This window comes from Danio aesculapii, chromosome 5 (assembly GCF_903798145.1).
Source record: "Danio aesculapii chromosome 5, fDanAes4.1, whole genome shotgun sequence".
Taxonomy (NCBI): Eukaryota; Metazoa; Chordata; class Actinopteri; order Cypriniformes; family Danionidae; genus Danio; species Danio aesculapii.
This window is the reverse complement of record NC_079439.1, coordinates 41,012,360-41,026,595: the sequence shown is the minus strand read 5'-3', so window position 1 is coordinate 41,026,595 and position 14,236 is coordinate 41,012,360. Positions and strand designations below refer to the sequence as shown.

Below are 14,236 nucleotides of genomic sequence, written 5' to 3'. Positions count from 1 at the left end.
TCACTAAAGAAGTCCATTAGCCTACATATTTAATTTTGTTTGTTAAGGGCAAAGATTTGTTTAAACTCAGTTCTAATTTCCAGCAAACAAATAAATAAATAACAATAATAATAATAATAAAGTGTGGTCAAAAAACTGAGTTATATCCGAACACACGTCCTATACCCCATATGGTGATGCAGACGTCTCCAAAACCCAACAGGTGGACAATCCTAAACTTGGTTTTATTAAAACAAAAATAAATATGCATATAAGACTGCTGATAATAATAACATTATACAAATACAAACTGTCACGAATAAACTGAAAATAGTCTCCCGAGATGAAGGCATGGAGGCAGCGGTTTTTATATTCATGTAGAAAATAATACATTTTGTAACATTTTAATCCTTTTTTTTTCATATGTAAAGATATTTGTGTGTTACTGTACATCCTGTGTGTATTAAGCATTGTGTGAGCATTTTGGACCTGCATAGGCGCATAAATAACACGCTCTGCGCTGTACTTTAGACCAGCTTTTAGTTGGTCAATTGTGTAGTCTATTTCATTTTCTCAAAATAGCAACGCGCCAACAATGTGCCTTAACACACCTTTTTTTAAGTCCAGCACACCCATGAGTTCACAAAGTGGCACAAATGGATTTGCTATTTAAACAACGTGGTGCAAAATGCGAATATTAGGGTTGCTCTGGTCTGAAAATAGCAACAAATCGCACCATGCACATCTTGCAGTTGGTGGCTTGGTGCTCATTAATTACTTAATAATTTCAAAGCAATGAGTTTACTTGTGTCAACTAGCTAACTCAAGTCAACTAATCATTGTTAATGCAACAGCTTTACTTATCTTTTTTAAGTACAACCCACTAATCGCTTTTTACTATGCATTAGGTTAATTAGTTCACAGAACACAACTGTTGCACTGTTATGGTAAATTAAAATTAAAGCTTCTATCTCCTAAACCCTGTAAATAAGTGTGCCTTGGCTACTTAGAGTAGTTGTCAATTATATCAGCATCATTTAACGAGTTAATATTATATCAGCAAGTCGGTGCCAATAGCCTAGTGGTTAAGTGCGCTGACCTGAGTTTGATTTCTGTCTTAAGGTCCTTTGCAGGTCCTTCCCCTCTCTCTGCTCCCAATCCTCTCTCACCTTCAACATCCTATCCCAATAAAAGGTGAAAAAAACCTAAAAATAATTCTTAATATATATATATATATATATATATATATATATATATATATATATATATATATATATATATATATATATATATATACAGTTGAAACCATAATTATTAGCCCCCCTGAATTAATAGCCCCCCTGTTTTTTCCCCTCCAATTTCTGTTTAACAGAGAGACCATTTTTTTCAATACATTTCTACACATAATAGTTTTAATAACTCATTTCTAATGACTGATTTATTTTATCTTTGTCATGATGACAGTAAATAATATTTGACTAGATGTTTTTCAAGACTTCTATACAGCTTAAAGTGACATTTAAAGGCTTAACTAGGTTAATTAGGATAACTATACAGGTTAGGGTAATTAGGCAAGTTATTGTATAAAGATGGTTTGCTCTGTAGACTATCGAAAAAAAATTGCTTAAAGGGGCTAATAATATTGACCTTAAATGTTTTTAAAAAAATTAAAAACTGATTTTATTCTTGCCGAAATTAAACAAAAAAGACTTTCTCCAGAAGAAAAAATTTTATCAGACATACTGTGAAAATTTCCTTGATCTGTCAAACATCACTTGGGAAATATTTAAAAAAAAGAATAAAAAATTCAAAAGGGGGCTAATAATTCTGACTTCAACTGTATATATATATATATATATATATATATATATATATATATATATATATATATATATAAATATGTTCATTCTTGAACACTATATTGTGAAGAAGTGATGTAGAACTAAATATTTCTGACCCTGGATACTTGATCAGTTTTCTAGGTCTCTGTTTTCTGCATGATTGATTGATGTAAGATGAGCTTTTATGGTCTGAAGCGCTGGTGTATTCTGACAGTGAGCTGCAGGCGTGAGGTGTGTATGGCATAGCATCTGTCCTCAGTCCTGTTAATACTGCTAGAGCCCCGAAGCTAACTGTATGTCAAGGGGCTCGTCTAAAGCAAGTAATAACAGAGAATTAAGTCATTTAACTCCTCCAGAGCGAAAAAAGGATAGATGAGATAAAAAGGAGGGAGGAGAAAATTAGCCCAAATTCAACATAATGTTCTATAGATGAAATCAGCAGCGTCACAGTAAAAGCAGTGAGTGAACGAATCGGTCCGGACACGTTGAAGTTGTTTGGTGAAATGTGGAAAGCGAGCTGAATGTAACAGTGTGGTAATCCATTGTAGAGCTGTGGGTTTTGTTGGGTCGGAGCCCAATCTGCACTCATGAGGCCCTGCGGCACAAAGTCTCTGTTTCTGTGCTCTTCTGCTCCCTTCTCTCCCACAAACCAGATCACTCACTGTGAGCGAATACTCCAGATTCACTCACAGCGATCTGATGTGTTTTGTTGAGCAGTGACTAACTATGATATCCTGTCATGTAAATTCTCCAAGGATCTTTATCTCAGTGACCTCAGAGCTGTTGATGAATGCTGGTGACAGAAAAATCCCTTATAAGGGAATATGTAGTATGTAGAGTTGTTAGTTTTAGGCCTATACATTCTTACATGCTGCTTCTGATATAATAATTCTGACACTTTTAACAGTCCACTTTTTTGGAAATAGGCTCATTTTACATGTCACCTAGTGTTAAACAGTTTTTCAATCCATTCAGCCAATATTATGGTCTGGCAGAATAGATGTAAAATAAATAATTGAACTGGATTAGACCGTTAGCTTATAGCTAAGAGTTTCACTATTTTCTCCTATTTAAACCTTGAATATTATGTAGTTATATCATGTACTTAGACGGAAAATGAAAAGTTGCTATTTTCTAGGTCAATATAGCTATGAACTACACTCTCATTCTGATGTAATAATCAAGGAAATTGTCTGCTGTACTATGGCTTATGCAGCACATGAAAATAGCGGCCAGCCATAGTACTCGATTATTTTAAAATAATCATATAAAATTATTTAAAATGTTATTTAATCGATTTTTTAAAGATGTTTTGCTTAGTAGTCAAAAACGTCCAGAGAAAACATTCTTGTCAAAAAAAAGGTAAAATTATTTACAAGGAAAGTGCAAGGAAAGTTAAAATACTAATTTAAATTTATGAAAGCTAAATGATATTTTCTCATTCTGGGGTGCATTTCCGAAAACGATCGTTAGCTAACTAAGGTTGCAAGCTTCATCGTTACAAACATAGACCGTTGATTTGACGTTTCCCAAATCCGTCGTTCCAACAAACATTCGCAAACTGCATCGCAAACTTACGTACGTTTACATAACTATACCTCTAGAGCTGTAGTTAGAAGCATAGCTCCTGGCTGTGTTCTATTCCCAGTTCATTTAGAACGTTCCAACATTTACAGATAAAGACAATAAAGTCATCACTCTTAGGTGTAATTTGCTTTCAAAGTTTTTTTACAGTTCAGTTTTAGCGATCTTCCTATTGACAATTGCGCACCCTTCATTGTGCACTTTGAAAATGTTGATCTCATTCTGAACACAGCTGTGGCTCATGATGAAAGCTACAGTTGACCTATTATTTTAAAGCGGATTTTACATCACGTCTCCAAAGCTTGTGAACGCAAAAAATATAACATATGTTAATGCTTTTAATCTATTGTTATTTATTTATTTAAAAAATTATCTGTACTGTATATGACATGGGCCTGTTGGTTAGAACATTTCTGCAGTAGTTTGAATGTGTCAAATTGTAAAAGTAGACTTAAAATAAATAAATAAATACATAAATAAATAAACAATATCCTACTTAATAATAATAATAATAATAATAATAATAATAATAATAATAATAATAATAATAATAATAATAATAATTATTATTATTATTATTATTATTATTATTATTAAATTTTATTATTAGGATTTAATTTTTTCATTTTCATTCACAAACATGTTGGCTAAGTGATTTTATATGGAATATTCTCAATAATATTTGTAAAGGAAACATTTATAGGTCCTAAAGGTGTCACTTACATATTCAATGTAAATATTTAATTAATATGGAAAACGAGTGCATGTTATTACCAAAACTAATATTGGATTTTTTAAAATCAATTTTTAAAACAATAATTTTCACAAAAATAAATGGGGTTTTTCTCTAAAGAAGTTGTTACTCCACCCCGTTTAAAGCGTCATTACGGGTGTTACGTACTATAACTAACGTAGTTCAAACGATGGATCTGTGACAGAGAAACTACACGTTTGGGAAACACTCGTCACTACATTGTTCTTTTCCCAAACGATGCATCGAACTATACGAACTAAGTGCTGCAAAGAATATTTGTATTTCAACATGTTTTTTTTTAAATAATAGTTTTAATAGCTAATTTCTACTACCTAATTTCTTTTGTCTTTGCCATGATGATAGTACATAATATTTTACTAGTTATTTTGCAACTAGTTATTTAGCTCAAAGTGCAATCTAAAGGCTTAACTAGGATAATTAGGCTAGTAGATTAAAAAGGCATGTGATTAGAAAACATTGGTTTGTTCTGTAGCCAAGCAAACAAATAATAATGTATTGAGGACTGATAATGTTGTATTTAAAATTCCAACCAAAACAAAAGAAATGAGACTTTTCATGTTATTGGAAATACAGTGAAAATGTTCTGGTAAACATCACTTATTTGAAAAAAGAATAAAACATTCACAGGAAGGCTAATCATTTTGACTTCAACTGCATATATATTTCCCAGCTTCAAAAATGTGTTTATAATTGAGTAATTCAACTGTGGTCAGTCTCTTGATGTTTGTGTCATTACAGGAGGCTCAAGTATTTATTACAGCCTCACAGCAAGATGAGGTGACGGAGGAGCAGATTTTGGCTGCGGTTGCAAAGATTCGACCACCAATGGAGAGACTGAGAAGACCCTCAAAGACAGTGGATAAGGAGGAGACTGTGGTAAGTTACCACAAAAAAACCCACGGCTTTGGCTTGTACGAGAGATTCATTCATTAACATTGAAGAAGTCTGTTTCTCTGTAAGATTAATGATACACATCATCTATATTGTCTCTCATTGATGTTTCGGGTTATTTTTGGTCTTTTGTTGCATTTTTGTGCCACACTTACAGGGGACAAACTACAGGAAGACTAATGCTGCAATGGAGATGAGACGAATTAACAGAGACTCCTTCTGGGCACGTGCAGAGGTACAGCTCAACAAGCTTTACTTCTGGAGTTTCACTTAACAGCCTATTCTTTCTCCAACTATAATTAAGAAGATTGTCTTTTTTATTGCCTTTCCCTACCATGACATATTTTCAGAATTACAATAAACTCAAAATTTGAGTCATCCTGTGAAAACATTTTGAAAACATTGTGCTGTCGTGAAAAAAAACCTTTTGGAAGGCTCCTCCACATTTGTGGTTGTGTCAGATTTCAAATGATAAAATTAGCTCTGCTATTTTAAAGGGCACCTATGGTGAAAATCATCTTTTGTAAGCTGTTTGGACAGACCTGTGTGTAGGTATAGTGTGTCCACAGTCATATTGAGGTGATATAAAGACATTACGTCTGTTTTTAAAAATGTCCTCACGTGAAAATAGGATCCAAATCACTCCCAATTTGAGGCCCACCACAACATAACATAAGAGGTGGTTTCCCCACCCACTGAAGTATTTGACAGCCACTTATTAACATGTCTCTGTAGTAACGCATATAATCATATCCACAAGACAGGACGTGTGCAAAGCAACTGGGGTTAAAAGATCTGTTCAGCTCTCTGTGATCATCAATCATCATCAAATGTGATCAACAATGAGTTTTACAAGTTTAAAACGGTTTAAAACAGTGAATGTTTGTAATAAATTACAGCGATTTTACCGTCTTTACTTTATCACCACAGCCACATGTCAGTACAGTTATAAAAGACGACGCTTCAATCTCGGTTTGTGGACGTTAAATCAGGTTTATTTTGTACATTAACATGATGGATATCCATACAGCAGTGGATATTAACATTTATCCTGTCACATTTGCATGTGTGTGTGTGTGTGAGTGAACTTTGTAACTACTTTGTGTATGACTCATTGCTGCAGAATTAACTCCACAACAAACACATCAAATAATCACTGGGGAAATTCTTACTGTAGTATTTCTCACAACCGTTACATGACATCTGCTTCCTTCATGTCTGTCACTGTGCTGTTTATCTGACGCCAGTGGTGTAGTCCTTGCTATATGCACGTATACTCAATATGCCTACATTTTTCCACGAGCTGTTTGGGTATTACGACTTCTGAGGATCATACTCTCGGTATACTCACTTGTTTTGGTGATTAGACGTCCATAATTTTTGTGTATTGAGTATTTGAGTTTTTCGAAGATCACAACAAATCAGCTGAATGAAGTCTCGCTGAAACGTTCAAGTAAAATTATAAAACAGCATGGGCGTTGCTTTAGCCCTCCATTCAGCCCCCCTAATACCTTTGCTATTACCTGTACACTACTAAATGATCGCCTTAGTCCCCTTTAAATTTGATATAAAACGGCGGTAGAACCCCACTCCTGAACTCGTTTTTTAGTTAGTCAGCAAACCACAGCTGTGCAGTGTATATATATATATATATATATATATATATATATATATATATATATATATATATATATATATATATATATATATATATAAATCAAATGAATCAAAGATACATTGACTTTCGTCGTTTCTTTGCCTACTTTTAAAATTTGGATTGGGTGGGTAATAGTACACCACCTATTTTTTTAGGACTACACCACTGTCTGACCCAGCCGAGGCAGAGATTGAGGCACACTCTGGCAGACAGGCACATGGGAACGGTGGGTGGGGAAAACCAACATTAAAGGCACAGGCAACAAAAACAGCTACACTGTGTTCAGAGCAGAAATTCCAATATTCTAAAAGGTAAAATAAATAATCTGATGAGTATTTTGAGCTGAAACTTTACAGACACATTCAGGAGACACAAAAGACTTGTCTTAAATCTTGAAAAAGCGGTAAAATAGCTGCCCTTTAAAATCAAATCTTTTTCTAATCTTGACAAATCACATATTGTCTAATAAGTCTGACAGTGTTCATTGCATAATTGGTTCTTCGGTTTTATGTGACAGAAATGTATTTGTGATTTGCAGATTAATAAAAAGTACAAATTGCTATTAGTAAAAATTGACATTTAGTATAGTACATTTTATTTACAGCAAACGTAAGCTTCTATAACTTGTTTATGCTTTATTTATTTACTTTTTTTACTTCAGTGATAATCTTCTTTAGTAGAACAAACGTCTGTATTCCAAACCATTGAATTGCAAGCATTTACTGCATATTGGGATAGTTTAGTTTTCACAGCTATAAAATAAGGAAGTAAGAGATAATAAACAGTCAACCAGGCATTATACAGAAAGATCTGGTGTAATTGATTGATCAGTTGGCCAGAAGTACCCTATAGAGGTTTTTAGTGCATTTAAAATGGGATATGTCGCCCTCTGAAGGGCACTTCACAGTGAAAACAATCATGGCTCCTGAAGTGTCATTCCAAATTAAAATGCTTAAAGCTGGCCACTTTGAAGGGCTCGTCGGAATGAAGGATTTCATAGGGTACAGCTGATGGACACTTCCAGCTCCCATGATTCTTTTTGAGGGTAAAATTGAGGGTAAACCCTTCTAAGGGATTAGGACCCTTCCGAATTAAATATCAGCACAGTCTGTGAATCCTCAGTTTGTCCTCACAGTAAGCTTAGCATATTGCTATATTTTTTCCCAGGTCTCTGAGAGGTTTGTTTATTTTGGTGATGTTGACCAATAGGTGCGCAGATGTTCTTTTGTAAATAACTTTCAAACACAGAGAAGGAAAAGAGAAACAAGATACAACACAAGCAAGCCATGTTTATGCTCTTGTTTACTGAAGTTAGTTGCTAGTTTCAATTTACTGAGGACGTCACACATGTACTTAAAGGGACAGTTCACCCCAAAATTACAATTCTGCCATCATTTACTCCCCCTCAGGTGATTTTTTTCCTCAAACTTGTATACATTTTTTTGGTTCTGCTGAACACAAAGCAAAATAATTAGAAGAATGTCTGCATCTAAACAGATCTTGCCTCTTATTTACTCCCTAATATTTCTTTTTCCAACTAGGAAGATCAGTTTGGGTATTGACATTCTTCCAAATATTTTCCTTTGTGTTCAGCAGAACAAAGAAATGTATACAGGTCTGGAACTCACCTGAGGGTGAGTAAATGATGACAGAATTTTAATGTTTTGGTGAGTTATCCCTTTAAAGACAGCAAGTGATGATTGGTTGGGATAGTTTGTTTCTTATTCTTGACACAACAATATACACAAGTCAAAATCCCTTTATCTGACACAGTGCCTTTTGTAACAGACAAAAATATGCTATAAAGTATTCCTTAAGTAAGGTAAGGTAAGGTAAGGTAAGGTAAGGTAAGGTAAGGTAAAACTTTATTGTCCCAGTTAGGGAAATTTGTCTTGGGCTCTTGCCCTCAGCTACAGTCATTACATACATGAACAATAACAATACAACATGCAAAAAACAAATAAGTATTTCAATAAAAGTGACATGCCTCTCTAAATAACTATCATGTATATCTTCAGTGCTTTTAAGAGTAATTTATCATAAAATTGTGTCAAATAATATGTTTTAGCGTGAGGAGGAGGAGAGAAAGGAAGAAGAGCGACGAAGGGCTCTAGAAGACAGGCGACGCTGGGAGAGAGAAAGAGTCTTGAAAGAAAAAAAAGAGGCTGAAGAAAGAGACCGAAAGATGAATGAAAAGCTGCAGATGATTGAAGAACAGAGGTTTGTATGGTACACCTCATAAAAGCCTGCTTCTGTCTGAAGGGTGAGTCCATCTTTCAGCTTCATCTGCCTGCTGTTTTTATTTCTCAGGAGGATCCAGGCTCAGCTTGAGGAAGAAGGTCGAAAAGAAGAGAAGTCGAAATGGGTAAGTTTGTCCGTGACTGCATTCACTCCCATTCTCTGAGGTTTAAAACCATGTATTACTGTTGTGTTGTTTGTTGTGTTGACAGGAGCAGCAGCAGAAAGAGCATGAGGAGGACATGAGGGCTCGGCTCAGACGCAGCGAGTCCATTGAGAAAGCAGCAGTGAGTTTTCCACTTTTTTTTTTTGTTCAGACCTCATAACCTGAAATAAATGTAGTGTAATCCAAGAACTAAACTACAGTGTGAAACAGCCACAACCATGGACAGTTTAGTTCCAACCCTGCTTCAGCACACTTATCTATTAGGTTTCAGTTTTATGATAGGAATCATATGAGTTGTAATCTTCATTTCATCCTACAGGACTCCTGGAGAAATCATGTTTACAGATGAGCTAAAGTATTCAAAACGTATTATCATGGTTGCATGGAGCAAAGTGAGGCTAAAATACATTAAAGTGAAATGAGAGTGCTAGAGTAATTGGTGATGATGAGAGATGAGAGCATGACAGGGCATGAAGAAGGGGATGCCACAGTTGACCGCTTCCGTTTTTTTTCTTCCGAGAAGAAGCAGCACAGTTTTATCATACTAAATACATTTTAGGGTTTTTATAATGCTGTTCTGTGCAGTCTAACAAGGCAACAACATATAAAAGCATATTGTGTTATAAGCATTAGTATTTATTTATTAGTTTTATTAGCTCTGATTAAGTAAATAAGAGGAATGATAATAATACAAAAACATAATATAGTCATTAGATTATGTTATGTGCAAGCGAAAAGAATTGAATTACCTAGCAACAAGACTAAACATAGTTTATGCATAATCATATTGAGCATGTTTAAATGTATAAAAGTACTGTATGTTCTTAAATCAAGCCAATTACACTTACAACGCCATATCAGAAAAAGTTGGCACAGTATGGAAAAAACAAATAAAAAAGAAAGTAGCGATTTCTAAATGAACTTTGACTTGTATTTCTTTACACACATTATGAACACAAAATATTTCATGTTTTGTCTTGTCAACTTCATTTCATTTGTAAATATACATCTTTTCCTGTCATTCAGACCTTCAACACATTGCAAAAAAGTTGGGAAAGGAAAAATTTTGGGCTAGTAATTAGTCAAATAATGATGTGGTTCAAAACAGGTGATAATTGTGATTTAGTATAAAAGCAGCATCCAAGAAAGGTCTAGTCCTTTAGATGGGCAGAGGATTGCCAACTTGCCAACAAATATGTGAGAAAATTATTGAAATGTTTTAAAACAATGTTCCTCAAAGAAACATATGAAGACATTTGAATATTTCACCTTCATCAGTGCATAACACAATTAAAAGTTTCAAGGTAACTGGAAGAATTTCAGGACAAGGACAAGAGCGGAAGCCTAAGCTCAACCACCGTGATCTCAGATCCCTTAGGCGGCACTGCATCAAGAATCCTCATTCATCTATAAGCGATATCATCACATGGGCTCTGAATTACTTTGGCAAACCTTTGTCAAGTACCACGATACATAGTTACATCCACAAATGTCAGTTTAAACTGTACTGTGCCAAAAGGAAGCCCCATGTTAACAGTTTCCAGAAGCACCATTAACTTCTCTTGGAGGCATCTGGGATGAACCATAACACAGTGGAAACGTGTATTGTGGTCAGATGAATCAGTATTTCAGGTGTTTTTTGGGAGAAATAGACGCCGTGTGATGTGGACCAAAGAAGAAAAAGATAATCCAGACTGTTACCATCAACCAGTCCAAAAGCCAGGGTCTGTTATGGTATGAGGTTGTGTAAATGTCCTTAGCAAAGATAACTTGCACATCTGTGATGGCACCATTAATGCTGAAAAGTATGGATTTTTGAGCACAATATGCTGCCTTCTTTTCCAGGGACGCTCATGCATATTTCAACAAGAAAATGCAAAACTACATTCTGCATACATTACAAAGTCCTCACTGCTGAGGAAGAGGATACGGGTACTTGACTGGCCTGCCTGCAGTCCCGACCTGTCTCCAATAGAGAATGTGTGTTGCATTTTAAAGCACAAAATGCGACAACAAAGACCTGTACTGTTGCTCAACTTAAGACTTGTTTGCAGTAAGAATGGGTCAAAATTACACCTAATATCTTCATCACTTGGTGTTTTCAGAACCTAAATGTCTTTTAATTGTTGTGAAAAGGAATGGCAACACTACAAAGTAGTAAATACTTTACTGTTCCAACATTTTTTAAATGTGTTGCAAGAACCAAAATTGGAATATGTGTTAATTCATTCATTCCTTTTCTTTTCGCCTTAGTCCCTTTAATAATCCGGGGTCGCCACAGTGGAATGAACCGCTAACTTATCCAGCACATTTTTTATGCAGCGGATGCCCTTCCAGCTGCAACCCATCTCTGGGAAACATCCATACACCCTTGCATTCTTACACATACACTACGGACAATTTAGCCCACCCAGTTTACCTGTACCGCATGTCTTTGGACTGTGGGGGAAACTGGAACACCTGGAGGAAACCCATGCGAACGCAGGGAGAACATGCAAACTCCACACAGAAATGCCAATTGACCCAGTCGAGGCTCGAACCAGTGTGAGGCGACAGCACTACCTACTGCGGCACTGCGTCAACCCAGAATATGTGTTTATTGAAAAAATCTAAATAAAACTCTTGAGGAACACATTAAATAATGCTTGTTGCGATGTCTGCTATGAAATACAAGTCATAGTAAATTTAGAAATCACTACTACCTTTTTTTTATTTCTGTTTTCCATACTGTCCCACTTTTTTCTGATTTGGGGTTGTATATTACAATTGTGCACTATAGTAAACCAAAGTAATTCAGGTAACGCTACTTAAATGCTGAAGAAAATTTAATCAAATTCTAGCTATGTTGATCATGTCATGCTTAATCTGTGTACAGTATGACTTTGTGTTTTGCATGATCACTCATTTATCAGGCATACAGTAATTGGTTTATAAATGTGCATGTAAATGCATTAAGTGATATGTTTCACTAATTGATTGATTGTAAGGAAATTTTGGTTTAGTTTTACATTCTAACAGCTCTTGATTGGGCCACCACTTTGTCCTGAAGCAAAACTAGCTAAGACCCTAATGCTTTATCAACTCAAACACATTTAGCTGGATTAAACAAAGCTTCTTCTTTTGGCCTGTAGGAGGCAGCAGCACTTGTTTCCCAGCGCTCCATGAATCCCAGAGAGTTTTTCAGACAGTTATCAGCATCTTCACAAAATTCTTCAAGTCCTGGATCACCACGCTCAGGTGAACATCGTTTTAAAAATGTTATCAGCCGTACAGTTCGCCCAAAAGTATTTTACTTACCCTTCACACTTCTTTAAAATCTATTTGACTTTCTTTTTTCTGTTGAACTGAAAATAAGCTATTTTTGTAGAAAGCTGAAAACCTGTAACCATTGACTACCATAGTATTTGTTTTTCTTACTATGGAAGTCAATGGATACAGGTTTTCAACTTTCTTCAAAATATCTTCTTTTGTGTTCAAAACAAACAAAAAAGAATCTTATAAAGGTTTGAAACCACATGAGGGCAAGTACGTTTTTAATTTTGGATGAACTATCCCTTTAAGGCCTGCTCACACAAACAATTATAACTCCAAGATAAAGATGTAAATATTTGTTTGGTTGATTATAAGCATGTACTTACCGCATTTTTATTGTCTGCCAATTTAAACACTTGCACTTTGACATTCTGAAATGTTGTCAATGATCTTATTTTTCTTAAGCCAAAAAAGTAAAATATTCATAGAGGTTTTGGTGTTGTTATCAGTAAAGTTGAGCTGAACTGAGTTGAACTCAGAATGATTTTTAACCCTGATATCTTTCATCATTATAGTTATCATCTTTATTGTATGAACTGGTCTCTAATTAATTTGCCTTTCATTTTACTCATATTAATTTCATTTTATTCAGGAAAATCTCCATTCCGTCGCTACCAGCGCAGTTTGACAGACACTGCATTCATCTTTGAGAGGACCAACTCTATCTCTGGTCCCACATCTCCACTCAGTCCCTCTGCGAGATCTCCATTCACACGCACCGCATCCACATCCTCATACACATCCTACAAATGTCCAGCATCTCCACTTAGTCCAACTTTCCGGAGGATCCCTTCCCCACAGCACTCTCCAACATCCCCCCCTACATCGCCTCCACCACGCTCCGTCCCACCGGCGTCTCCTCTTCCCAGTCTGCCAGCCTCCAGACCCCCTCCACCCCAGTCAACACCACCCAGCCGACCTCCTCCTCAAGCCCCAGTCCAGCATCCAGCTCCACCTGCATCTCCAGAGCCGCTGGACGTTCTCAATAAGTCAGAGACGTACATCTGTGAGGTTAACAGAGAGGAATTCACTGTCGCTACAGAGCGTCCCACAGCTTCATTCTCTGATAACCCTGTCAACACTACAGGTGAGTGAGTTTGTCACAATAAATATAATAATAGGCATCATTTAATTCAGTTCAGTTCATGTTTATTTCTATAGCGCTTTTATAATGTAGATTGTGTCAAAGCAGCTTAACATAGAAGTTCTAGTAAATTGAAACCGTGTCAGTCCAGTTTTCAGAGTTGAAGTTCAGTTCAGTTCAGTTTAGTGTGGTTTAATTTTCACTGCTGAAAGTCCAAACACTTAAGGGCAAATCTATCGATGCGCAGCTCCACAAGTCCCAATTCAAGCAAGCCAGTGATGACAATTAGAAAGGATAGTTCACCCAAAATTTCAATTTACCCACAATTCACTTAACCTTAAGTGGTATCAAACCTTTAAGAGTTTATTTGGTCCCACTTCGTCACCTTGGAATTATAAGGTTATCTGCGTTCTAAATGATTTTGAGATATTGAGCTTCAAAGTTTTTGCTTTTCAAATAGCAAACAGTATGTGTGTAACAGTTCTCTTTCATACATATTAACATGATAGAGAGCCTAAATGTACTCTAAATGTAAATGATCAACATTCTCTTAAATTTGCAAATTGGAGTAAAAAAAAACACTGTAAATACAGACAGAATTCTGAATGAATTCAGAATTCACGTCGAATGACTAAAGTAGTTTACTTAAGTTGCTAAAATATTGACAGGATAAAAAAAATAAACTTAATTCAGTTTTTTTTAAAATACA

General features: G+C 35.5%; 1 protein-coding gene across 2 annotated transcripts in view; it reads left to right on the top strand.

Moving 5' to 3' along the window:
* The window catches only part of si:dkey-40c11.2 (drebrin-like protein A), an 84,987-nt gene that overhangs the window by 54,589 nt on the left and 16,162 nt on the right, over positions 1 to 14,236 (top strand). For both annotated transcript variants that reach the window (XM_056458196.1, XM_056458195.1), the window contains exons 5-11: positions 4,918 to 5,055; positions 5,228 to 5,305; positions 8,796 to 8,947; positions 9,038 to 9,092; positions 9,178 to 9,252; positions 12,263 to 12,368; positions 13,036 to 13,530. In XM_056458196.1, coding sequence (XP_056314171.1) covers positions 4,918 to 5,055; positions 5,228 to 5,305; positions 8,796 to 8,947; positions 9,038 to 9,092; positions 9,178 to 9,252; positions 12,263 to 12,368; positions 13,036 to 13,530 — 1,099 coding nt within the window. The remainder of the gene's footprint in view (positions 1 to 4,917; positions 5,056 to 5,227; positions 5,306 to 8,795; positions 8,948 to 9,037; positions 9,093 to 9,177; positions 9,253 to 12,262; positions 12,369 to 13,035; positions 13,531 to 14,236) is intronic.